We start from the raw sequence: 25,501 nt of genomic DNA, 5'->3' as shown, positions 1-25,501 counted from the left end.
AAAATCGGTTTTGAAGTGGCCGAGATATCCAAAAACAAGGTGAAACAAAGAGATCATAATAAAGTTGTGGCCTGTCGTCTTTTATTATTATCACTTTTTTTGACATCTCGGCCATTTGAAAACCAATTTTCGTCAAATAAACATTGAATCCGTCTTAAAATGACATGCTCTTTCATATTTCTTACAATGTTTCTCATTATCTCACTTAGGAATGTAAAAAAAACATGAATCCCTACTCCACCCAGTACTGTACACCCCCTTTAATATCATATCATGAAAATTGATTGTTTTGTTTTTATCTGAAGATGCTCAAATCCTAGAGTGCGATAAGGCCCTTCTGGTCCTCAGCGGACAATTTTGTGATTCACTGAGCAAGTCTGATGTAATCTCAAAGGCATGAAAGAGCATTACTCTTAACAGTTACGTTCACACGCAGTTGCCAAACTTGAAGTTTAGGTCGAAAACTTAACGGTCGATGATTAGCTCCACTCGTGAATTCACGACACGGGTTCACATGCACACCTAAACTTTAAGTTACAACTTACGAGCGAGCCCCACTTGATGATTATAATGGAAGTGCAGAGTCTTTGCTAGAGGATCTTATGCCCATACAAAATAGTGCAGCGAATGAGACGCGAGGTTCACGCTAACCCACAAGCTCATTGATTATTGTGTCCACACAAAGCGAAACTACGAGAGGGGACCCCCCCCCCCAGCTTGTGGAGAGAGCGTAAACCATATAGATGTCTCGTGGTTCTAATCCTTGACTAAACTTTAAGATTGCTAATTTTTTAGTGCATCCACACGGTGCTAAACTACAAGCTAATCATCGAGAGTTAAGTTTTCGACCTAAACTTAAAAGTTTAGGAACAGCGTGTGAACCTCACTAACATAACCGAAAATTGAATTGTTCAAGGACTGTTTATCACAGCAGACATTTAATCTAAAATACATAAATAGATCATGTCATGATGGAGACCACATGTCTGCAACTTACAATCTTTACATCAGCCGGATGCTCTCCCATGATTATCATAATAGCAATCAGCAAATTACATTGTCCTTGAAATTCATTTCAGTCATTCTGCCCTGAGAAGAACACATTCTGTTTATAAGAAGGTTCAATGACATAGTTTTTCCTGTATTGTTCTCAGCTTCTTGTTGTTGTTGGCTTTTTGTAAATCACATTGCACTTTTCTGAATTCAACCTATCTCTTTTGTTCCATTTTCCTGTAATGACAATATATTGTGGTGTTAGGGGAAAATTGACTTTTCCAAGTACCATGCCAAAAAAAAAAAAAAAAAAAGTTGCCATCACAACCCATTCTGGAGTCCATGCAATATTTTTAAACCCATCTGTATTCTCTTTAATTCTCTGGTGAATGCAGGTGCTGCAACCCAGCTAATTGTAGAAATCATGATGGGTTTGGCACCAGTGCATAGTTGGCGTTGTTATCATTCCCTTGAAGAGCCAATACAGGATGTCCTAGATAAATCTATCAGACCTCGTTCAACTCTGATGACCTGACCTCAGCACCCGCTGGCAAAATTTTGTGAGCATTTACTGAACAATTAATGCCTCTACACTTCCAGAGCCCCTTAAAAAACACACACACAGAAACAAACAAACAAAACAAAACAAAGTATATTCCTATCCATTTGTAGGGGCCACATGACTACTGAACTCCACAATTGCAAACTTTAATCACTTGCAAAATTTCTGGGAAGTCTCAATTATTCACAAATCTGTGTAGACTAGTTGATTTAAATATGCCTGGTGTATACAATTTCATAATACTGAGAACCACTTTACACAAAGACAAGCTGGATAACCCAACAGTTAAGATGAGATGGTGGGTAGCTACAGGCAGATTACATACAAAGAGAGCAGTCACATGATATCCATTTTTTTTAGCTGGTACCCTGTAAAGTATAAAAAGAAAGCTGTACTTCTACCATAGCTACAAAAAGGGGGTGGGGGAGATAATGGCTGTTCTCTTCTGCAGTGAGGTATGACAGTGCTGTCAGCAATGTTTCCATGTATTCTGCTGTTCTGACACAAATAATATGGATGCTATGCAGACACACATTCATCTAACTTTGCTGAACAAAATTACACGTCTGAGGGTGAGTACATTGTGTCGCAAAAATGTAAAGAACAGTTGTCCTTTAGCCATTGAAACATACTTGTACCATTCTTTGATAACCAGTTGCCAGATTTCAAGAAGATGAAAGTGTCAAAGAATAAGAGAATTAGCTAATTTGGGATATTTGGGTCCCATCCGAGGGACTGCAAGTGGGGCACTGTCATCATAATACCCACGTTCACACTTGTCCCCGTGTCACAGGGAAAGTCCAACCCCACAAGACTTTCCCCTCCAAAACCCTCACTGGGACTTGTCCGTCGGTCCCCCCCCCCCCCCCCCCCCCCCAGCAAGTTGGGTCCCGGAACAGAATTTGGAAGGGAAAATGTGCCATAAATGATAACATCCAACTGTATTCGTTGAATGTGCACATACACAGCAAAGTCTGGTTTAAAGTGACAGAGCTTGCCCCAAGCCCAGATTGTCCCTGCAGCTAAGGGTCAGTTGAGATAGCTGCTGACGATCACTTGTAAGATCTCTGGTGACTGTTCCCATGATGAGGGGTCAATGTGAAAGCAGGGTAAGATCCCCTCTCCTACTGATGCTAGCTTGAGCCATACAGTGAGCTTAAAATGGTGAGCTAAAAATCTACAGGTATTGACTTACAATGTAGTACAGATATGAAGGGTACCGACATGAGGAAACAATACTACATCCCAAATTGCAGGCTTAAAAGACAAGTTCATCAAAATAATATATGAGTGGATTGAGTGAATGCAGCAATGTTAGTAGAACACATCAGTGAATGTTTGAGGAAAATTGGACAATCCATTCAAAATTTATGAATTTTTGAAGTTTCAATGCCACCATTGCTGGATGAGAAGACTACAACAGTCTGTAAACATTACTGCAGAACAACGATATAATGAAAATATTTGAAAAAAAAAAAATCAACATATCTTAATATTTCCAGCAAAGTAAATGAGCACTCAACTTACCTCTTTCAGAAAGATGGGGGGGGGGGCAATACTACCTTAGCATGTGTAAGTAACAAGTCAAGGGAATGTGTAATTTCACTGATGTGTTTACTGATGTGTTCAACAAATATTGCTGCATTCATTAAATCCAAAAATATATTTGGGTGAATTTGTCCTTTAAATTCATCTTCCCTTTTGTAAAAGGGAGAGGTCCGTGGGAAGGATTGCCCCGTTGAATTGAAGAATTCTTCACTTGGGCTCAAGTTCTAGATTCTAGTGTTTATTTCATCCCCCAGGCACCAAATCCGATTCCTGTTTTTTCCCCCTATTTTTTCCCCTTGTTTTTTTGGTGGAGTGTTGAGTTCTTGAGAGCATCACATAAACCTTGCCTTTGACCTTAGAACTCTACTTCAAGAATTTCACTCCTTTTGTCCAATTTGTGATTGAAAACAAAAAATGGTGAGTTGGTTTACGACAATTTACGAATGAAAGCTAAACTAAAAGATAAACTAAAAGTCTATAGGGGTACTGATGGGAGTGGCTTGAGTTTCAAGAGGGGCACAGGTCTGGGTATTCCACAACACTGTTAGTTTGAAGGTTTTACTCCAGCACAAAATAGCAGGAAACGCATACAAGCTTGGTGAAATCTTTTTGTGCGGTTTTAATATGGAGTACCTCATTCTGCTTCGATGTCATTTTAGGTCTCAACAAAAAGGTCATGAAAATAATGTGATATAAAGGGGATGGCTAGTAACCGATCAGTGGGAATCAGTGGGAATGCTGAGGGATGATTGTTCCAATCCTTGTGGGATTCATTTAAGAGTACATTATATATCTACTGTTTTGTGAAAATAATTTGCTTCAGAACTGTCTCATATTCAAGTAATGTGCAGATTAATGCCCCGTCACTGACCAGGAACGCTAACCTGGAAATATTAAACTGCACATTACTTGAATATGAGACCGTTCTGAAGTAAATAAATTTCACACAACAATAGATAAATGTACTCTTAAATGAATCCCACAAGGATTGGAACCATCATCCTCAAGCATTCCCACTGATTCCCACTGATCAGTTACTAGCCATCCCCTTTAATACGTTGGCCATTGATGTCTTGACCATTAGAGGCCCTATTCTGGTGATACTCATGAATCTCAAATAAAGTGTTAAAGTCTTAATATTCAAAGCGTCACACTGAAGAATGGTATAACTGGCATGTTTTCTTGCAACTGGCAGACAGTTAGAGGCCTATACATTTTAGACCTTGGGGTAGTGAGTTGTGATCCCATTGTGGAGGTACAATGTAATGCCCCTCCCCCCCCCCTCCAACTGTACAATAAGGTATAAAGAGAATCTTTGTCCTGCATATCAACACTAAGACCTAGAAAAGAGAACATACATTGTACACGTGTACTTGCTACAATCACAATGGTTCTGACAGATATTATCTCAATCACATGAATTTCCACAATTTAGTATCTTCGTAACTGAAAATGAAGATCCAAAACTGTATGCAATACACCGCCAATTACTGGCTGCATACCCATTGATTTAAAAATAACAACAACAGCAATAACAAATGATTTAAATCAGCTTCTAGCTGTTCCCTACTCTACAATTATCCTTCAGATATTTCCTAACATGTTTACTCAGAGAGAAATATGTAATCACGCACTGACCTAATTCAAAAGGGGGCTGGTCCTTCCCCACTCAAGCCATTCTGTAAACTTTTTACTCCACAAATCACAGAGACGGATTAGCAAGTTACGTCTTTCAACAAACAAGATAACAATGGATCACACCATTTGATAATATTACTCACCCATGTTTAAACTAAAAAAAAAAAAAAAAAAATCTTTGGGTGTGCTTGAACTTTGAACATTTGACAGGCAATTACACACACAATATCCAATTAACAATGATAGAAGATAATAAAGTTGGCGACAATGAACTTTTTAATGAATGGAGTCACATCGTTCTCCAATTTCATCTTCACATTTAAAGGCAAAATGGGACTGAATTATATATGTATCGTGGTTGTTGTTACGGAATGGGTAAACAGTTACAAAGCACCAGAAGGTAGTGAACTATAGAGCATGGCCATTATCTTTCCTTGAATGGATAAATTCCATCTGCAACTACAGTGTATTTTGGCAGAAATCAAGAAATGCAAGATTAGTGGGTTAGATGGGGTTTCAACCTGAAGAGTTAGGATATCAGTGCTAAAGAGTTACCAAAGAAAAAAAAAAACATACCGTATATGGTCAAAATTTCACAACAGACGTAATCATGCATACTCATTGACTCCTAAACATTAGGCCCTATATCAAGGTCAATCTGATCATAGTTATTCCGAAGCCAACAACAACAACAACAAAATCTGATACAATTCATCGCAGTCCTTGGAGATGGCACGACACTCTGCTTGCTCATGTCCATGATGCACACGAAATAAAGACAACGACAATGAAATGGAGACAAACACATACCCACAAACAAACACCCTTCTGCACAAACAACTATGGGTCAATACTATAATTACTTGAAGCATACAATCTTGCCACCTACAGTTTCTTGGGAAGGAACTTGAAAATCATTTTTTTTTTCTTCAGATAATACATCACAAGCTTCTATCAACAGCATGGCCATTGTCTCTCATTGAATAGTTATATTTGACTTGCAGATACTGTGTTTTTTTGACAGTAAGTGGCTTTATGCAAGATTCACGAGACTAGACATGAAGACAAATCGGTTTGAACCGGTGGAGTGAGGTCATCACAACCCAGGAGTTACAAAAGAAAAAAAAAAATTAGGTCAGGATCCTACCACGGATCATTCATACAAACTCCTGTACATCATGTCAACATGTATTCATTCAGAAACCAGCAAAAAAAAAAATGCAATTGAAAAAAAAAACAAACAAACACCAAGATGCAATCAACAAGGAAATGGTCTTGCAAGAACAATAATAATCTTAATTGAAATTTGCATCTGACCGCAGTCAGATTATCTTATCAAATATTCATAGAGGTTTCGAAGCTGCAAGCTCTTAACGAATCATTGCATAGATCTGTTCTGTTACTGGTTCATATAGCTCAGTGGATCAAACTTGAGACAGACGAAGCTGATGCTCAACGTACGCCAAACCTCTTTCAATAAGGCTTTTGATATTTTTGTTGCACTTTAAGGAGAAAATAGAAAAGGAAAGAGTTGTATCAAAGTCATAATGCACTGCATTTCTACAAATTCTAAAAATTTTATAATTAGAAATAAAGGGAGGATAATTTCCTATGCAGCTTTATCTGCCATGGGTAAATCATCATTTTCATTGTGCATTTGCTTCTCTTAAAGCCTCTGTCTTGGATATGGGGTGAAGGTGGGTGGAAGGATTGCCAATTATCGGAGATTCCACTGATATCACAAGTCCAAGTGGACATAAGTAATGGGTCGTTTGCAACTGAACCAGCCCATTAGATGTTAAAACCTTTTCCTAACCACCCATTGTTTTCCTCCACTACTGTGTCATCAGTTTTCATTTAAAGGAGTCATTTTCCTTTCTTACTATAAACATTGGCTCACAAATGACAATTACTTGCTAGTGCTACACTATTTGCTGTTCCAGCACATCTCTGAATTAGAACAATGATTCCAAAGTTCAGTGCACTACACAAAATTTAGTGGGACATGCTTCTCACTTTCTCCAGTGTCTACATTAGCTTTTACCACCTTTAAACTAAAATATAATTCTCAGAAGGGATTAAAATCCATCTTACACCATATTTGTTTGCAATATATTTTGAAAGGGTCTACCAAGAAACTAACCTGGCTGGTATGATTTGCCAGGATGAGGAGTTGTTTTAGAATATTTTGAGATCAGAAAGTGTGGAATAATTTTGATTGTAGCACACAAACTGTTATTCTGGAAGAGCCCTCCACGTTCAATTTGTGGGTAGGTAGAACGTTGCGCGATCGAATGTGCCCTGGCAATCATTCTTCTTCAGCTGCATGTGATTCACTTTACCATGGAGGATTGGTGGATACTGTTGCATAGCTCGATTTGTTGATTATCAATAATCGATTATGAAAAAATATGTAGCAAACTATGATCGGGTAAGCTCTGAGATTGTAATACTTATGTGAACTTTTTAGGTTAATATATCACATTTTCTTCGTTTTTATAGGAATTTTTGTAAGAATTTTTGTCTTTTGGGAAATGGGGTCAACAAACAAGGGAATCCATGCTGCGCATACTTCAGATTTGCATGCAGGCACTGAGCACAGGCTTGAGGTACAGAGCAGGAAGCTGATGAGGTAAACAAGGTTTCTTTATCTTTTATAGCTATAGGGCAATTTTCAGCATACCTGTATACATGTAAGTGGAAATGAGCTGCTTGGCGGAGATCTGCGCTCTTTAAGTGCTTTTCTAGTTTCCTTTCGCATACTGTACAATAACATTGTTCAGGAACAGCAATGCGAACTTCAAGTTTGGGTCTGTATTTGGAGACTTTGAAATCTAAAGTTTGAAAACTCTACATGGATGAAATATGAAGCAGTGAGGCTCACCGTATGTGATGAGAAGCAGAACAAAAGGCACGTTTTTGAAGAGGGCGATGATAGATTCCTTGTAGGAGCGTCCCTCGCTGGATTTCTGGGAGTCATACTTGGCCTTGCTGGGAGGCATAGGTGGTTGAGGCTGGTACACTACATGGAAACACACATAGACATCATCATATACAAAATGTATTTAAAAACACAAACATAAATAGTGTTTTGGGGAAAGAAATCAAATCTAAGAAAAGCAAGTAACCATATATGATTACCAACAATACAACAAAAACTTTTGGCACCAAAGTGATGATAAACTTAAATAGCAATATTAATATAACATCAATATCATATATAATATATCAACATATAATATCAATATAATATCAATATAATATCAATGTAATATCAATAGAAACAATCACTCACGCATTACTCAAACAAACTGTGAAATATTAATCTATATTATAATCATATAAGGATTGGCCCCATGCCTTCCCGTGCTTTATTTTGTGCGGCTATCTCCTCCGAAGCCACCGGCTCCGGGCCCCCGAGACCGGTGCCGTCGGCAGCGGGAGGGTCTCTTCTATTTCCCGTTCGGGTTTCGTCCGCGCTCCTCCTCCGTGTCGATGTCGAGAGCGATACAAAAAGCAAAGAAAAACAAAAGACAAACACCGACATGCAGCGTTTGCGCGCTGGTATCCCGCGTCAGTGCGTGGCGAAAGCTCTATCATCGTTCTTGGACACACACACACACGCACACGATGTATACGGGTAATATACAGCTCGCGCCAGCTCGCAGGCTCGGGTCGCACACACAGAACTCTATACAATCTGTGGTAGCACAGTGAGCATTCTCGCTCGCCCAGCTGATCGTTCGCGGAGACATGACACACACACTATGGGTACCGGGTACAGGCAATATATCGCAGAGAGATGTGTGTATGCATTGAGCCTGTCACTGTGTTGCATTGCATATCATGATGCGTTCTCGGTACACGGAAAGCTACAGGAATGCCATATTTTATTTCCAAAACCGCAGGATCCTCTGCAGCTCAGCTACGTCATTCAGTTTACTCTCAAGTCGGGTATCAATTGTACTCAGACCGTTTAGCAGTGATGTCGACGGCTAAATATCCACTTAAATTTTGTCCTTGCCGATCGTGCCTTTCCGTATCAGATTACAGGCCTGCGGCTGTGTTGACGATGGTTACACGAAACACACTATCTGCGTGCACGTGATATGGGCTCTCATATGGTAATACACAGCTCAGTCATCAAAAAGGGCATTTACGTACAGTTCGCCACTGGCGTGCCCAAATGAAAACAGCAAATGCTGTTATTTTATTGTATTTTGCACAACTACAGGATACTATGCAGCTCAGGTACGTCATTTAGTTTGCTCTCATGTCAAGTATCATTGTAGTCAGACTGTTTAGGATGGCTAAATATCCACTTAAATTTTCATCCTTGCCGATCGTGCCTTTCCATTTCAGATTACACGTGCCACTGTCCATTAGTTTGTTGCATAGCTGCTGTAAACATGAATATTCATAAGACACGTGTGGACGTAGTGGAAAACCTCGCTTTGACGACCGCTTATTTTTGAAGTTACAAGTGGAAATTAAATGAGTGGTTCTATAGTCCATCAAACCAAGTTTTGGTGATAATAATAAAAAAGAGGGAGCAAATGAAGACAAATATTCTTCTTTTTCCCATAACGTGGGAAAAGAAATATTAAAGAAAAAATACGAGGCCCTGACACCCATGGATACCCACGGATGCCTACTTATTAAACCTATAATGACTATATCATCTCCCCTCCCAATATGATATTTATTAAATCATGATACAATAATAGTATTCATATAATAATGATAATAGTGATAATGTACAGTCTGAAGCAAATAAACGGGAGAGGATATGTAAACATATTGTCGTTGTGTGGGTTGTTTTTTTTTTTAAATGACGTACATGGTAAAATGAATATTATTCATGACAGACGCCACTTTTCAGCTATTTCATGAAGAGAAAAGATGTGTACGTGCGTTGGAGCCAGATAAGGCTCATGTATTTTTTTTTTAACGGGCGTCGAGACTGAGGGCGAATGGCATGGGGGAGGGGAGATATGCAGGGCAAAATGTCAATGCACCCCCCCCCCCCCCCCCCCCCCGTGCTTCAACGGGAAGAATCTTTGGGCAAAGAAGACAATCCTCGAATTTCCACGGGTGCTGCTAAGTTGATCTGTGATTTAAAAGCAAGCAGGGCGATTTTAAAGTCCCATTCCATGGACCGGCTCCTCAGCTCAGGTGTTAGGAGGGGATGGCCATGGGTAGAAGAGGGTGCAAAAGAAGGAAGGAGAAAATAGTAAAGGTCTTTCTTTTTGACTACTAAAAACGCGGCGTAAATAATATGAATACATTCAAAAAAATATGAGACCCTCAGACCCATGGATTTCCACGGGTGCTGCTAGTTAAACATTAATGCAGCTACCTCATAGATTCAAAACAACACAGTCACTTAATATGGTGGCTTTACTATTGAACATTAAAGTTAGCGTTCATTTTTAATACGTGAATTAAACGATTTGACTTGTAATGAACCAAGATATTCTCACAGGCATTATATTGGACATAGACACAATGACACTCTTACAATCACACCCTTCTTTGCACTGTATGACTTCAAACACATTTCCAGCCAGCTGCTGATGAGCACCGAGTTGTATGATTTGTTGTTTTGACATTACACTGTACAATCATATGATTTTCTTTGCATTTCAAACACTTAGTGAGGAAGTGGGAAAATATTCTATATCACAGCAACACTATCGAAACTCAACACTTTTATTCAAGGCAAAAGCCTTGATGGACGGATGAAATAAAAACAAATTTGAAGCATACTTTCGTTTCTCAATGGAAGGTTGCCAGCAAAAAGGCTTTTCAACTTTCAACATTCTCCTAGTTGACTGCTACAATAGTATGGGATTACATTATCTGAACATAGCGCACACGTTTCTTGTTCTTCAACCATGCATGTAAGATCGAAAAATGCTATTTATGTACATACTGTACTGCAGTCCCATCCATATTTTTGTTTTAGAAATTACCGGTAGATCAAGAACAGTACATATCACTTTTTATTTAGCATTACATTTCATATTTCTTTGGGTTTTTTTCTTTTTTGGTAAATGTTTATTTTTTTATATTCTTTTATTTTTTTTTTTGGGGGGGGGAGTGGAGGGTGACCTTAGCAATAATTTCCCCTGTACAGTGTGTGTGAACTGAATTACCACAAGTTTCTCAATGACCCACGTCATCTCTGGACTTTTTTTTAAGGAAACCAAAAGGAGAGCTTGTATCCTTTGAATTTTGTATTGTAATGATCTAGCAAGGATCACTTACACAGGGGAGGATCTTTATATAGTAGCCAAAATAATGAGTTTGACTGTATTCACTTTAGCCATGGTTTCTGCACATTGGTACTACTCTTTAATGCGAAAAAAGGGCACCTTTCTGAAAATCACCATGAAACCTTGATGAGGACAAGAAGGCTAGACAGACGACTTGATGTGAAAATGCCTTGGCGCCTTGCTTTGTTTTCTTTGACAAAAGGATGTAATTTGCTTCCTATGTAAACATTCAAATTGGTGTTGTGCAAAAGCACATCACATTCTCTGTCCATACCAGCAGTATGGGCCTGGATACTTTTGATTGGTTAAACAGAACACCTTGCGGCGAAAGTTTCAGCAAGAAACTCTACTTCTGTCAATTAGTGACACAATGGACACAAATTTCCCACACAGGCATTTCTCAAAGGGGAAGGCTAGTAACTGATCAGTGGGAATCATTGGAAATGCTGGGAGGTGATTGTTCCAATCCTTATGGGATTCATTCAGGAGTTCATTGTATATCTATTGTTGTGTGAAAATGATTTGCTTCAGAATGGTCCCATATTCAAGTAATGTGCAGTTTAATGCTTCCAGGTTAGCGTCCCTGGTCAGTGACGGAGCATTAATCTGCACATTACTTGAATATGAGATCATTCTGAAGCAAATCATTTTCACACAACAATAGATATACAATGAACTCTTGAATGAATCCCATAAGGATTGGAACAATCATCTCCCAGCATTTCCACTGATTCCCACTGATCAGTTACTAGCCTTCCCCTTTAAAACTCACAGTCAGTTGTTTCAGAGGAAAACTGGTATGTACTGCGTTGAGAATTGGAGCATGTATGTTCACATAGAACCTAACCATCAACAATAGCTTCTACTGACGGAAGGTGAAATTTCTCCTTCAAGCTCATTACATGGTGCTTATCCTTGATGAAAGTATTGTGGTTTTTATCAATGTAAACCACTTAATGATGAAATCATGAGAAATCTTTTACATGTATCAAACATGGTCAGGAGTATTGATTATACCTCAGTGGTGAGTGTTAAAGGAAACCAAAACTCAAAGAGAAATGTGGAGTGAGTGAAAGCAGCAACATTAGTAGAACACATCAGTGAAAGTTTGAGAAAAAGTGGACAATGGGTGCAAAAACCTATGAATTTTAAAAGTTTTGGTGTTGGAACCACTGGACAAGGAAACTACTTGAGTTTATGACATCCTGCGTTGACAACAATATAAAGAAAATATAAAGAAAATTCAACATGCTTTCACTTTTCTACCATAATGAAAGAGCATTTGACTAAGTGCTTTCAGAAAGCAGGGGGGAATAATTACTACCCTTAACATACAATGTACATCAGTATCAAGTTGATGGAATTCATAATTTTCAAGAATACTTATTTTTTGTGGAATTCTCTTTATATTTTCCTTATATTGTTAACCACACATGACATCATGAACTCAAGTAGTCTCCTTATCCAGTGATTACAACACCATAATTTTAAAAATCAATAACTTTGCATCCATTGTCCGATTTTCCTCAAACTTTCACTGATGTGTTCTACTAATGTTGCTGCTTTCACTCAATCCACATTGCTCTTGGGTTTCGGTTTAATTTAAAACTTTAATGGTCACTACAGAAATCAGACCATACTGGCAACTCCAAGGTCTCTACAAGGGGTCCCAGTAATCACAATAATTTCCTTTTCAGCATAATAAAATCATTTTGCTGAAACATAATAGAATAACATCTACCCCTGACTAAAATAATGGGTAAATCAATCAGTTTGTACAAACCAACGTGAAACCTACAAATGTTCTTTGGAAGAAGCACTTACATGTATATCTCATCCGCCAAAAGTCAATTGAGGGGTCATCCAGGATTTTCTGCTAAAGGTCCAAGTTATACTTTGGAATGATCTCCCCTAGACTCTAGGTCCAAATGTTTGCAACAGACAAATTCAAATTCAACTATTAGAACTTAAGAGCACAGTTGCGAGTTTGTATTCAGCCTTCAATTATCCATGCCTTACTTGCATTTCTTACTGTTGTCTTTACTCTTTTTTTTTATGTTCCAGCATATTGTGACATGTGTAGTAAATAGTCTGTAAAAAAAAAAAAAAAAAACTAGAAATGTCGCTATGGCGACTGGTATGCCTCTGCCATAATTCATGGTTCTCCTAATAGTACATTGTCTTGGTAATGTGTGATGATAGTTTCACATAATTGGCAAAATATTAAAATGACAGGCTTGTCACAAATGTGTTGAATGTTCACTTTCCTTGAACTTAGTATAATTCGATGAAAGGCTATATTGTTTAAGAGTGCGGATATTTGGTGATTTGAGGATTTTTACTTTAAGACTTTTGACCTTTTAATAAGTTTATGCATTAAATAATTTTCAAAGTATGGAGAAAAAGTATAATTTCAGTATTAAATAGTAAAATTTTAGCATTTTAACTTGGCCTTTGTCCCTTGACCTTTGACCCTAAAATTTCCAAGAGAATCACTGTCAGGTAGAACATGCATAGATAGGCCTAATTACTAAGTTTTATGACGATACCTTGAGTCATTTTTGAGATATGGTGGAAGAAGTGAAATTTAGCACTTTTCCTTGACCTTTGACCTTTGACCTAAATTTTCATGCCGCGAAAAAGGCCGTCAGCTCCAATTCATGAAATTTCACATTGAAAATATTTCTGGTTTTACAATAGTCAATGAATCTGCTAAATTTGACTCCCTTCTGGCTTCACATGGCAAAACTTCATAATTTTGTACCAGATTCCTAACTTCTGATTTGATTTGGATGAAATTTTCACTATTGTGCTAGTAAAGTTTTACTCATTCCTTTCAGACCAACTTTAACTGGTACTGACTTCCCCTTTAAACTCATATTAAGAGGTTCACTAATCTTTCTGCTTTCACAGAATTCACATTTTTGTGAGGAGAAACTTCCCTTTAAGGGAGGAAGCCTTACCATGATCTGTAGTGTCATGTGTCATATCTATCTATAATGTAAATGTAACCTTAGTTCAATAAATGAAAAGAATGAAGGTTACAGGTCATCTTGATTTTAACCTGTGTATGAATAGGGGGAAATGTGGTGTTTGCATCAATCTACTGGAGAGCCTGTCTATCACTGATGTTCCATATTTGGGGGGGGGGGGATGCATTGCATACAACACACAAAGTTCCCTCGTAAAAAAAAAAAAAAAAGAAGGAATATTTTAACTTCTGCGAGTGGAGTAATATCACTTTAAATGAAGTATCACTAAACTCTTCATATTTCATCTTCATGACTTTTTACCGATATGCATCTTGGTAGGCATCTACACCAGAAGAAGTGAAAACACAGATTAAATAAGAATCGTTCACTTTTTTATATGACAATTCACTTCTCAATGCTATAATAGTATTCTCTCTAGGCACTGAAAAATATTGTAAGCATTAAAAAAGAAACTGTGTCACATACAGTAATGTTACAAAACTGCCGAATGCATTCTATAAAGACGATGTATGTCATTTATAAATCTCCACTGGGTGATAAAAGGGATAGCAAAGTGGCTATTGTTTTTACCTACTTTAATAAAAAAAGTGAAGGCAGTCTAGTGTTTGTGTATATTCCAACACAACATCACACAATTTCTTATCTTGCCGCAATTGACTTTACAATTCCAGGAACATTTACAACCAGTGGACAGCTTCAAGAAATTGTTTTATGCTACACACATTGTATCCGTCTCTGAGAACACCCAGCATATACATTATCCCACTCTGATGCATCGTGACCAACGATCAGGAAAAATTTCCACTTGAGGCTCCTCTGCAGAAAAAGGAAACTCCGGTCCCTGAGAAAGAAATGAGGATTGACCCATGACCTCCAAGACAGATTGAAAATGCCTCTGGCATATGGATTTTACCACCGGATAAACAAGAACGATCAGAGTCAGGGCTGGATTTCACATGAATAGATGCCCGTGGCCGTGCAGCATAAACACTTTCTCGTACAATGGAAGCCTTTGTTCGCTGCATGCTCCCGTAGCAACAGCCAATGAGCTTTCAAGAAGTCTAGCTGCTGCCTCATCTTGGCAATTATTGTAATTTTTTTTTTTCATGGAGTCCTTACACCCGTGGCCAAGGCTATGTCTCCTTGAGCACAATGGGATGACATTCAAAAATCCAACAATAATGCTTTCTGTAGGTTGACATCAACGAAGCCAATAAAGAAAGAGTACAAAATACTAATGGCTTTATCATCCTTGACATCACACCCCCACAAGCAAAAATCTCAGTTTCTTTCATTTCGAGGATGTTTTCCATTTCCGCAAATCCCCTTTTCAATCTTTTATGCTCGTCACAATGTTGTTTCTGAATTCAAGTGCATCTGGGGCAATTGGCAGAGGTTTCTTTTTTTTTTCATTCCTCATCTTTGATCACCGATTCAATGTTGTCCTGCTTCACAGGATCTGCCCGTGAATGGCTGAGCATTTAACTGATGCACTGAGATACTAGTAGGGCCTACCTGTTTGCAGGAGTACATACTGTATGTAGGTATTTGTCATGGTGTTGTCTCTCATCTGAACAGTAGATATTCCATGGAGAGTACAAAAGCGCACCAGAGGACAAATACTAAAAAAATATGTATAGATTATAACACGCAAATTCAGCATCACATTTCAAGTTGGCTTCATCAATATGGAGTAAACTCTAACAGAATGGTCAAGGTTTCATAAAAACTGGACTGAGAAAAAAAGAAGAATTTTGTTGAGGTTTCATAAGTTTTCGCTAAACACAAATTGTAGTGATATTGATAACCACCAGCTAAGGTGATGATGTCATCAACTCACAATCTCCCATCTGAATTTTGTACAAAAATATTTTTAAAAATGCTGCCCTGGCACATACTTAAGCAACAACAAGCCTATCCCCTCAAAGCTTTTTAAAGGGAAGGTAAACCCAAAAAGCAATGTGGATTGAGTGAAAGCAGCAACATTAGTAGAACACATCAGTGAAAGTTTGAGGAAAATCGGACAATCGATGCAAAAGTTATGAATTTTTAAAGTTTTGGTGTTGAAACCGCTGGATGAGGAGACTACTAGAGGATATGACGTATGAGTGGACAACAATACAAAGAAAATATAAAGGAAATTCAACAAAAATTCACTTTTCTAGAATTATGAAAGAGCAATGGACCAACCACTTTCAGAAAGCAGGGGGAATAATTGCTACCCCTAACATATGTCAATATCAAGTTGATGGAATTTACAATTTTCATGAAAAATGGATTTTTGTAGAATTTTCTTTATATTTTCTTGGTATTATTGTCCACTCATACGTCATAACCTCTAGTAGTCTCCTCGTCCAGCGGTCCCAACACCAAAACTTTAAAAATTCATAACTTTTGCATCGATCGTCCGATTTTCTTCAAACTTTCACTGATGTGTTCTACTAATGTTGCTGCTTTCACTCAATCCACATTGCTCTTGGGGTTTATCTTCCCTTTAATTTCTTTCTTTTATTGCTAGGTTATCACAACACAATGAAAATGTGCCACAAAGGATAAGTACTAGTTTTCCTAAAAGCAGATTTGTATAAATATCTTTTTGTCAAAAAGAGAAGTTGGTGCAGATTTGTGTATATGTCAAGATAAGACCTGTAACGTCATATTGTATAATCATTCAACACATATGTGTGCATATTTGATTAGATAAATAATGTCATTGTTTCTATTTGACAATTTCAGACAAAAAAAAACATCAACAGCTATTTCAATCATCTTATGTCTGGTCTTGGTCTTTATGAAGTCTCTACCATTTCCGTTTGCTCAACTTTACTCAGTGTATCAAAGCCAACTTGAACAATGTGTAATCTTTAAATTTACAAAAGAAGAACCAGTTTACTACCTGCGAGAATAAGGATGAGAATGATGGATGTTATAATAGCTGTACCCAGGAACATGTTGTGCATATCTTTCTTGTTGTCACCATCTTTGGGCACCAGGATGGGTGGAAGCACAAACCCCAGGGCGACTCCAAGCTACAGAGAGGAGAGAGAGATGGATAACAAAATGTTGGGACAACTTTTAGGGGAGTCAACAAAAATCCAATTCACATAATGAAAACACACACACTTCAGGATTGTAATGAGCACTATCTTCTTTGGAATGTTAAAAGAAATTCATGTATATTTACATTAACAATACCAAACTTGACTCTGTCATCAATTGTTAAATTGCAGACGGACACTTTGCAACATAGTTTGCACTGCAGGTCTGTTGTACATGTTTATCTGGGACTTATGAATTCAGGAGATATGCAATGTGATTAATAGTGGAAAATTTAGCAAAGAAAATGGGATTCCATCGCGATGTCATTATAAATGTGATTAATAATCATATTTGAACCTTGACAAACAAAACTCACAGTACAAACGTAGGCAGAGCTACTGTGATCACCTGCAGGAAAGAATTGGGTAGTATAAGAGAATGAAATGTGCCTCTAATATTAAAGGAAACAAAAGTTGGTGTTTAATTCTTATATTGCAGATGAGAAAGAGAAGCTCCAGATGATAAGACACTACACTTTTGAGATAATTCATTTATGCATTACCATTGATACCTACTGGTATACAGACACACATACCATAGAGATACATTCATTTGTTGCATCATCTTTGATACCTACTGGTATACAGACACACATGTATAACAAACAATCATGCATCTCATATGGTTGAAGAGAGATGGGTCTCTAGAAGTAGTGTCAATTCTCTTCAAATGTGGATAATCTAACAAGTTGAATCAGCTGTCTCTGTCACATACAATGTATGTACATGTATAAAGTGAAGGTTAATCATTGATCAAATGTGCAATTCCAAACCATTTTTGGCTTTGATGAGTAAAATTGCACAAGGAGAATACATTGTAGTAAAGGTTTCATCAAATTGGACCAGACAAGAGACAATTTGTGTGACACATCATACACTGAATTCAAATGGATGTTGATACTTTTGTTGATACTGCCTAGTAGTGCAGTACATTTTCATGGACCACTTGTTTGCTTGCTGCCGCATGAACAGTTCTTAAATTAGGCACATTATCCTTTTAATGCACTGTAGCAGACAAATGCCAAACAGTTAAATTTCAGTGAACAAACAAAGGGGGCATATAATATAGATTTGTAAAGGAACAGAGCTCATTCAGGCTATTGTACTGTATGTTACACATACAATGTACAATACGTACATCATGTACATTTTGTAACTGTCAACGTGTTGTATTCACATACATGTGATGTATACCGTACACAAACCACAATGCTATTCTGGCTTCTTTACAACAATGGATGATGTGAAAATGTCCTGGATACATTCTTTCATTTCCAATGATGCGGTATTACATAATGTCATCACTTTGCATACAATGAGACAAATGCCCCAGTAAAACACTAACCTTTGCATAAGAATGACCAGTACCTAGTACATACCTATAAGGGCTGAGCTTGATAACAAACACCTTTTAAGCGTTTGTCAAGGCCCTACAGCTACACATATACTCAGATCTCTTTATATGTTAGAATTATTTGATCTCTTATCACTGGGTGTCAACAAAGTAGATTGCACAGTCCAAAAGTACATGTAATCTGCCATTTAGTACATTGTTAGGAAACACCAGTGATCCAATAAAGCCTAATGATAGCAAAACAACAAACATAGTCAGTGTTGTTATCAGGCTATTAGTAGGGAGATTAGTAATCTATATTTCCCTCTCAGTCAAGAGAAAAAAGAAAATTGGCATGAAAATTATCCACACAAATTACCGGTAATCAATTTGCTAATTCATAGAGTAAAACCCACTGTAAAAGATGTTGGAGGCCAAAGTTTGATCCTTAATAGTAATCAGTGATTTACAGAAATGAATCTTTCTGAAATTCTAGTCTCAATTACTAACAATTAATAACTAGTGAATCAAAAACATACATATATTTAAATGAGCACTTTGAATAGGTGACTTCAAAAGCCCTCTGCCCAAGGGGGAGGGGGGGGGGGACATGATCTTGGTATTTCCCTGATAGATACAAGAGATTTCTAGACATCATTGATAGACCAGATAGAGCATACTGGTACTTTTTTTTTCTGAGATGTTTACACAACAGTAGTTAGCCAAGTCCATCATCGTGTTTGGAAACTTTGAGAACACAATGGACTGGATAATGAATGGATATATATTGCATAATTCTTGGCCCTGAGCTAATAGGATTTGTTGGATTCTAAATACATATAATATACATATTGTACACTGAAAACCTTTTAAAGATTATGAATACAGGCAGAGATACATGTACGATCATTACTGTCAAATGAGACTTGAATTTGTATAGTTTGATATCTACATCAAACAAGAGTGTATCAAACTATTATGAATTAGTGGAAAAGTAGAGCAAAGAAAATGGGATTCCATTGGGATTTGAACCCGAGACCTCTGGATTGCCAGCCCGGTGCTCTACCGACTGAGCTAGATAGAAAGCCCTAGTTCAATGTTCGTCCTAGAAATCCTAAATTCTCAATGCTCGGATGGTCAGAAGCTCTAGCAGTGTGTTTGTGTGTGACACACATGTACACACTTGAACCTGACATAAACCCGAAGGATAATTCAACTTGGGGATAAATGCGAGGGATCACCAAAGTGATGCAGCTTTTTAAGTATGTAAACTATTATACAATTACATGAGGATAGAAACTGTCTCAATGCAACACCAGCTTAATGCAATGTACCATGTGCCAAGCACAGTCTCGTAATATTAACTTGGTGGTAGTGACAATATCAATCCTGCATTTTCTATTTCTATTCTATATGTCACAAACTAGCCAACATTTTGTTTTTGCTTCTTTGTTTGTTTGTTTTTTATTGGGGGATGGGGAAGAACATCTTTATCTGACAAAACTTGGAAGTAGCAACATATAAAATGCTTCTGACTTCGGTAATTTTTGGCTTGCGTATACTAAACAATTCTCCATTTAAGCAGCATGTTGCATAAAAAACAAGTCACTCTGTTTAATTACAGTACATTCTAATAGTAATACTTATGTTACTGTATCCTTTCTTGGCAATGTACACATGATCTCTATGTGACTATTTCAGTGATTTTAAAGTTATTTTGTTAATGAAATGTCTCTAATTTGAAGTTGCTTGGCAAATTTCCTATCTGAAGCTCACACAAAGAATTGTACAAGTGAAGTAATTTATCTTTTTCAATTCCATTAAAGGAATAATCAATTTATAAAGAAATAAAGAATTAACACACAAATACAAAGCAAGTACTGAACAATTAAAAACACTGACAGAAAGGACAGTCATTTCCGTTTCAACACATTATGCAAAGTTGTTTAGTACTTTACATTAATACAGATTTAACCTTTAAGACACTACCATCTACCACTTAAAAATTACTGCTCTATAAAAATGAGATTGCACCCTCAGCATTGGTAGCTCGTTGTAGGCATTGCTATAGTGATTTATGCATTTACCAACTCTCAATTTTGAGATTCTATAGGATTGATCAAGCGATGCATTTGCCCTCGACAGAAAAATTTTCCTTCCAGAGAAGTTTTTATAGCATTTTTTTTTTTTTTTTTTTTTTTACTTAACTATAGGAGGGGATCCAGGGGGTGTTTCATCAACGCTTGTCAGCGACAGTTGTCGGCGCTGAACAATTTCAGCAAAATCCTTGGTTTTGATTGGCTGAGATGCTCTGGTCACTGTTACTATGGTGATTCAAGTTGTCAGCGCCGACAAACGTTGATGAATTACCCCCCTGGAAGCCAGATACATTCTCCGCCAACATATCCCCGACGACTAAATACAGACCAATCTTTCAGTCAACATCAGGGGGGTGTTTCATCAACATTTGTCGGTGCTGACAACTTGAATCACCATAGTAACAGTCAGTGACCAGAGCATCTCAGCCAATCAAAACCAAGGATTTTGCTGAAATTGGTCAGCGCCGACAGTTGTCGGCGCTGACAAGCGTCGATGAAACACCCCCCTGGGGGGCATTTCACGAAGGAACTTGTCGGATAAAATGTCCAACAAGTCAATTATATCCGACAAGTTCAGAGAAATCAGCCAATCAGACTAAAGAATTTCTCAAAACTTGTCGGATATAATTGACTTGTCAGGTATTTTATCCGACCAGTTCCTTCATGAAATGCCCCCCTGCCCATGCCTAGCCCGACCAGATGCTGTGCGAAGCACCTATTTATACAGTGACTGGGTTGTGTATAGTTAGCCCATGCCATGCTATGAGACTATGATACTGTCATTTTCTATTACCATTTGGTCTGTTGGTATTGAACCATGAATTTACCAGTTGCTATGGAACTATCACCTGATACGATATTAAATGGGCATGATTTAATGTAACACCCACACACTGGGTTTCAAGAGTTGAGCGATCTGCACAGGTCATTAAAGAGGGAGCCCCACACAAACTCTAGAAAAGTTTGTTTTCCCAACCCCTTTCTATTCAGTCTGGGCACTTATCAAAGCATACATGCAAAATACACAGGAGGGATTGAAACTCGGATTCATGTCCTAAATGACCTCTGTTTTCTTTTCTGTTTTTTAATCGCTAATGACATTAACATTGTTTACACTAGTCACTAGTGCAATTAAGTGATCTAAATGCTTTTACACAGCAAGGCAAAATAATTCAGACAGTGTGCTGTGACTGTATTTCTCTCTATAACGTTAATGTAGAACTCTATGACTCTTGTACCTGGTTTCCAAAGACACCGATGGCACAAGCTGTGGAGACTTCGTTCGCTCCGAACCATGTTGCAGCTACATGAGCTGGCATGCCAAGAATGAAAATCTGACCAACAGAACAAATTGTTTGTCCTGCAAATGCCATGCCAAACATATGTGGAACAGATCCAGCATATCGGAACCAGGAACCAGCACAGTTGAGACTCGCAGCTAAAATCCCTATCACCTTCAGCCCTGCCCTCTCAAGAAGCCAGGTCGCGGGGAAGATGAGCGGAATGTACACAAGCATGTAAATCATGGACGTCCAGTCGATGGCGAGGTATCCCACATCGTAGTATTCGACGAGGACGTTGCCGATCACGGCAAACTGGATCCACTGAAAGGCATTGCTCAATGACAACAGGCAGAAGATGCCCAACATCACCCACCGCCGCTTGTAAATGCGAGTGTAATTCGACGAAGTGCTGACATTGCGGGTCTTCTTGGGTAGATCTTTGACATCCATTTCTGTCGTCTCTTCCATCTCGTCTGCATCTATTTCGGTTTTTAGAGCAGCATACGTTCGCGATGAGTTGTAAGCAACATCATCGTCAGTGTTGCCCAGCTCGCATGAGCTGGAGTATTTGTCAACACTCTCTTCGTGATGAACGTCTCCGTTCAGCTGTCCGTCTGTGGCCGTACCTTCTCCCATGTTTACTTGACCGCGGTCTCTCACCAACAACAGGAACCGAATTTGTTACTGGCTTCGACGACGAAGATGCTGGATCAGTGGCGAGATGTTGAGTCTGCGTCAGTACCGATAACTTTCATAAAATTCCATGTGGATTTAAATCTTATTGTCTCGACAAGGGAAGAAAAACATAGCAGACTACTTAGCGAGATATGACGCACAACTGCGGTGACAGGTGAGTAGTGAGAAGTACACGGGCGCTCATTGCATAGGACATCACAGCGTTAGCGACCGGTGAAGTCTCGCCGTACCTCAGACCTAGCTACTACGTGGTGTCTCGCGAATGACGTACCACTGACATAACGTAACGGTGGTACCACTGTCCAGTGTAATGTTACCCTGCACTGCGAGAACGAGTCGCCCTGCGCGTCCTGCTACAATGTACGAAGCAAAGAGATTTGTATAATCTCTTTGGTACGAAGTGCTTGCAGTGCTTGTGCTTCAGTGTTGTGCAGTGCCGTATATTTGCGCCCTCTCTCGGATTGGACATTACAGGCAACAGCTGTTTGCGCCCACAGATAAGAGTTCTGTGGTTTGCGCCACTGATACCGTTATGTTATGTAATTGGCGTGGCTCGTGAGAAAAAGCAGTTATGCTGAGATTTAGGGCATGGACTATGTGTTGCCAGAGTTGGCATAACTATGCTTTTTGGTATGGTTTTAGATGCTTCAGCATGTAGCATTATGCTAGGCATAATTTTTCTGTTTTTCTCATAATTTCAGCATAATTGTTACGGAAAGGAAATCTCCATTGATTCGTTTGGGTACTGTGGTACTTTTTATGTTTGTTTGTTTTCAGCTGATTTGTCGATAGATTTGTTTGTTTGTTTGTTTCTTGTGTGTTGTTTTTTGTTTGTTATTATTTTGTTTTGTTTTGTTTTGTTTTTTGCTTGTCAACCGATTGGGCACCATAATTCATAGCAAAAATGGACCTTTTTTGTTTTTTGTTTGATTGTTTGTTGTTGTTTTTTGGTTGTTGTTTTTTTTTTTTCTTTCACGGCAATTTAGCATAATTTTATGCCGCCTCAAGCACAATTCCATTTTTCATGATGGTCACGCTGGGCATGGGACTTGCTCACAGGAAAGGGGTAGATGGGATTGTAGTTTCTAAACATTAGACAGGGTCTCATGATTGTAAACACGATTTTATTATGGGACACCGGCAAATGATCAAAAGTCGAGGCATCACGTACTGCGCACTTGTGTTTGCTTAAAGAAGTCAGGACTGCCCTTGTTTACTGCCCGAATTTATTGCGTATTTATTTGTTTATTCCCGAAACACTCAATTGAAACATAACAATCAAACATAATACACCACTGTGTATTAAACGAAGTGATCACAATATAGTTTTTAAAGTAAAGTGAGGAACAGGGCTGTAAAGGCGTAGTGTACAGAGCACTAATTTATAGTGTAACGCGGATTTAGTGTACACATACATTTAAAAAGTGAAGTGAAACGACCAGGGGGGCATTTCATAAAGAAACTTGTCGGATAAAATGTCCGACAAGTCAATTATATCCGACAAGTTCAGAGAAATCAGCCAATCAGACTACAGAATTTCTCAAAACTTGTCGGATATAATTGACTTGTCGGATAAAATGTCCGACAAGTCAATTATATCCGACAAGTTCAGAGAAATCAGCCAATCAGACTAAAGAATTTCTCAAAACTTGTCGGATATAATTGACTTGTCAGATATTTTATCCGACAAGTTCCACCATGAAACGCCCCCCTGAAGTGTATCGAAGTGTAGCTGTTTACCGTAACAAAGGGAAATATGCAATTCGTTGTAGATGCCCATGGCGCACGAGCATTGACATAGTAGGCCTATACAAATATTGACTGCTCATGAGGATGATGGTGGAAATTATCATTCCCAAGGTGCTTTTCATACCGACCCTTCTATCACCCCGAGGCGTTAGCCGAGGGGTGATAGAAGGGTCGGTATGAAAAGCACCGAGGGAGTGATAATTTCCACCACCATCCGAATAAAGAGCAGTTAATATTTGTTTTATATACCTCATCGTCTAAGACTAGGTCTAACTAGTAACTAGCAATGTCAAGATCTAGGGCTAGTCAAAAGTAGATTGTAACGTTAGGCACAACGCTCGCTTGCATGGTTTTCGTACATTTTGTAGGCTATCCAGTACTCACGCGGCCTTCTGCGAGCTCCTGCATACAATCTTGGCAGAAGATTACAGTATGTTATTATCCACGTTCCCGTCGCTCGTGTTTTAACAACATGTTTTCCAACATGTTGAAATTTGTCTCTGCTTCGGGATCCTAAGAAATCCTAAACACAAAATGAGTGTACGAGTTTTGATTCAGCTCACTTCAAATCACGGAGGAGCACTCGGCGGATCGCTATGCCGTGTTGAAACATGCCTGCTGCGCTGTGCGCTAAACTAGCTGATTGTGCATGTGTTACGATGCGCGTATTACAGTGAACGCAACGTCTTTGGAGTGGTTGCGGACACCGCGCGCGAAGTCTATGTGTGCAAAAGTCGCGGAGGGTTTACGAATTCTATCACGAGGGTTTTGACTTACTATCACGAGGGTTTTGCCTTTCTATCACGAGGGTTTTGCCTTTCTATCACTTACAAGGCAAGATAGACGGGACTACACCTTGTCACGTGATATACTTTTGACCAATCAGTGATAAGAATCTCACTTATGAGGTATATAACAGTCAATATCTGTACATACTCGACTGACTTTACACTATCAGCATCGACTATTGTAAAGTAAGAAATATCGTAAACGTAATGCCAATGAATTATGACGTCTGCAATGTGCCAGACAAATTCATCGGCCTTATTGGTTTCAGTTTGATGACTTTCTTGTAATATATTGTTGAAAGTCACATTCTAGGTTGATGATGCGAACATTATCAGTGTGTATATACTGTATACACTTCAACTTCTTACGATTGTTTGCAATGCATGTTATGCGGATATGAAGGTCCCTCATAATGACTGAGATTTTGGCATTTTGAACACGA

The 25,501-nt window shown here is 38.4% G+C and overlaps 1 protein-coding gene across 1 annotated transcript in view; it reads right to left on the bottom strand.

Annotated features, from left to right (window-relative positions):
- LOC140245039 (choline/ethanolamine transporter flvcr2a-like) overlaps positions 1-22,468 on the bottom strand; it is a 54,921-nt gene extending 32,453 nt beyond the window's left edge. Inside the window, exons 1-3 of the mRNA XM_072324632.1 lie at positions 21,781-22,468; positions 16,909-17,041; positions 7,626-7,763 (exon numbers count right to left, since the gene is read on the bottom strand). Coding sequence (XP_072180733.1) covers positions 7,626-7,763; positions 16,909-17,041; positions 21,781-22,461 — 952 coding nt within the window. The 5' untranslated portion in view covers positions 22,462-22,468. The remainder of the gene's footprint in view (positions 1-7,625; positions 7,764-16,908; positions 17,042-21,780) is intronic.
- Positions 22,469-25,501: the final 3,033 nt, after the last annotated feature.

This window comes from Diadema setosum, chromosome 22, assembly GCF_964275005.1.
Source record: "Diadema setosum chromosome 22, eeDiaSeto1, whole genome shotgun sequence".
Classification (NCBI taxonomy): Eukaryota; Metazoa; Echinodermata; class Echinoidea; order Diadematoida; family Diadematidae; genus Diadema; species Diadema setosum.
This window is presented reverse-complemented; position numbering and strand designations above follow the sequence as displayed.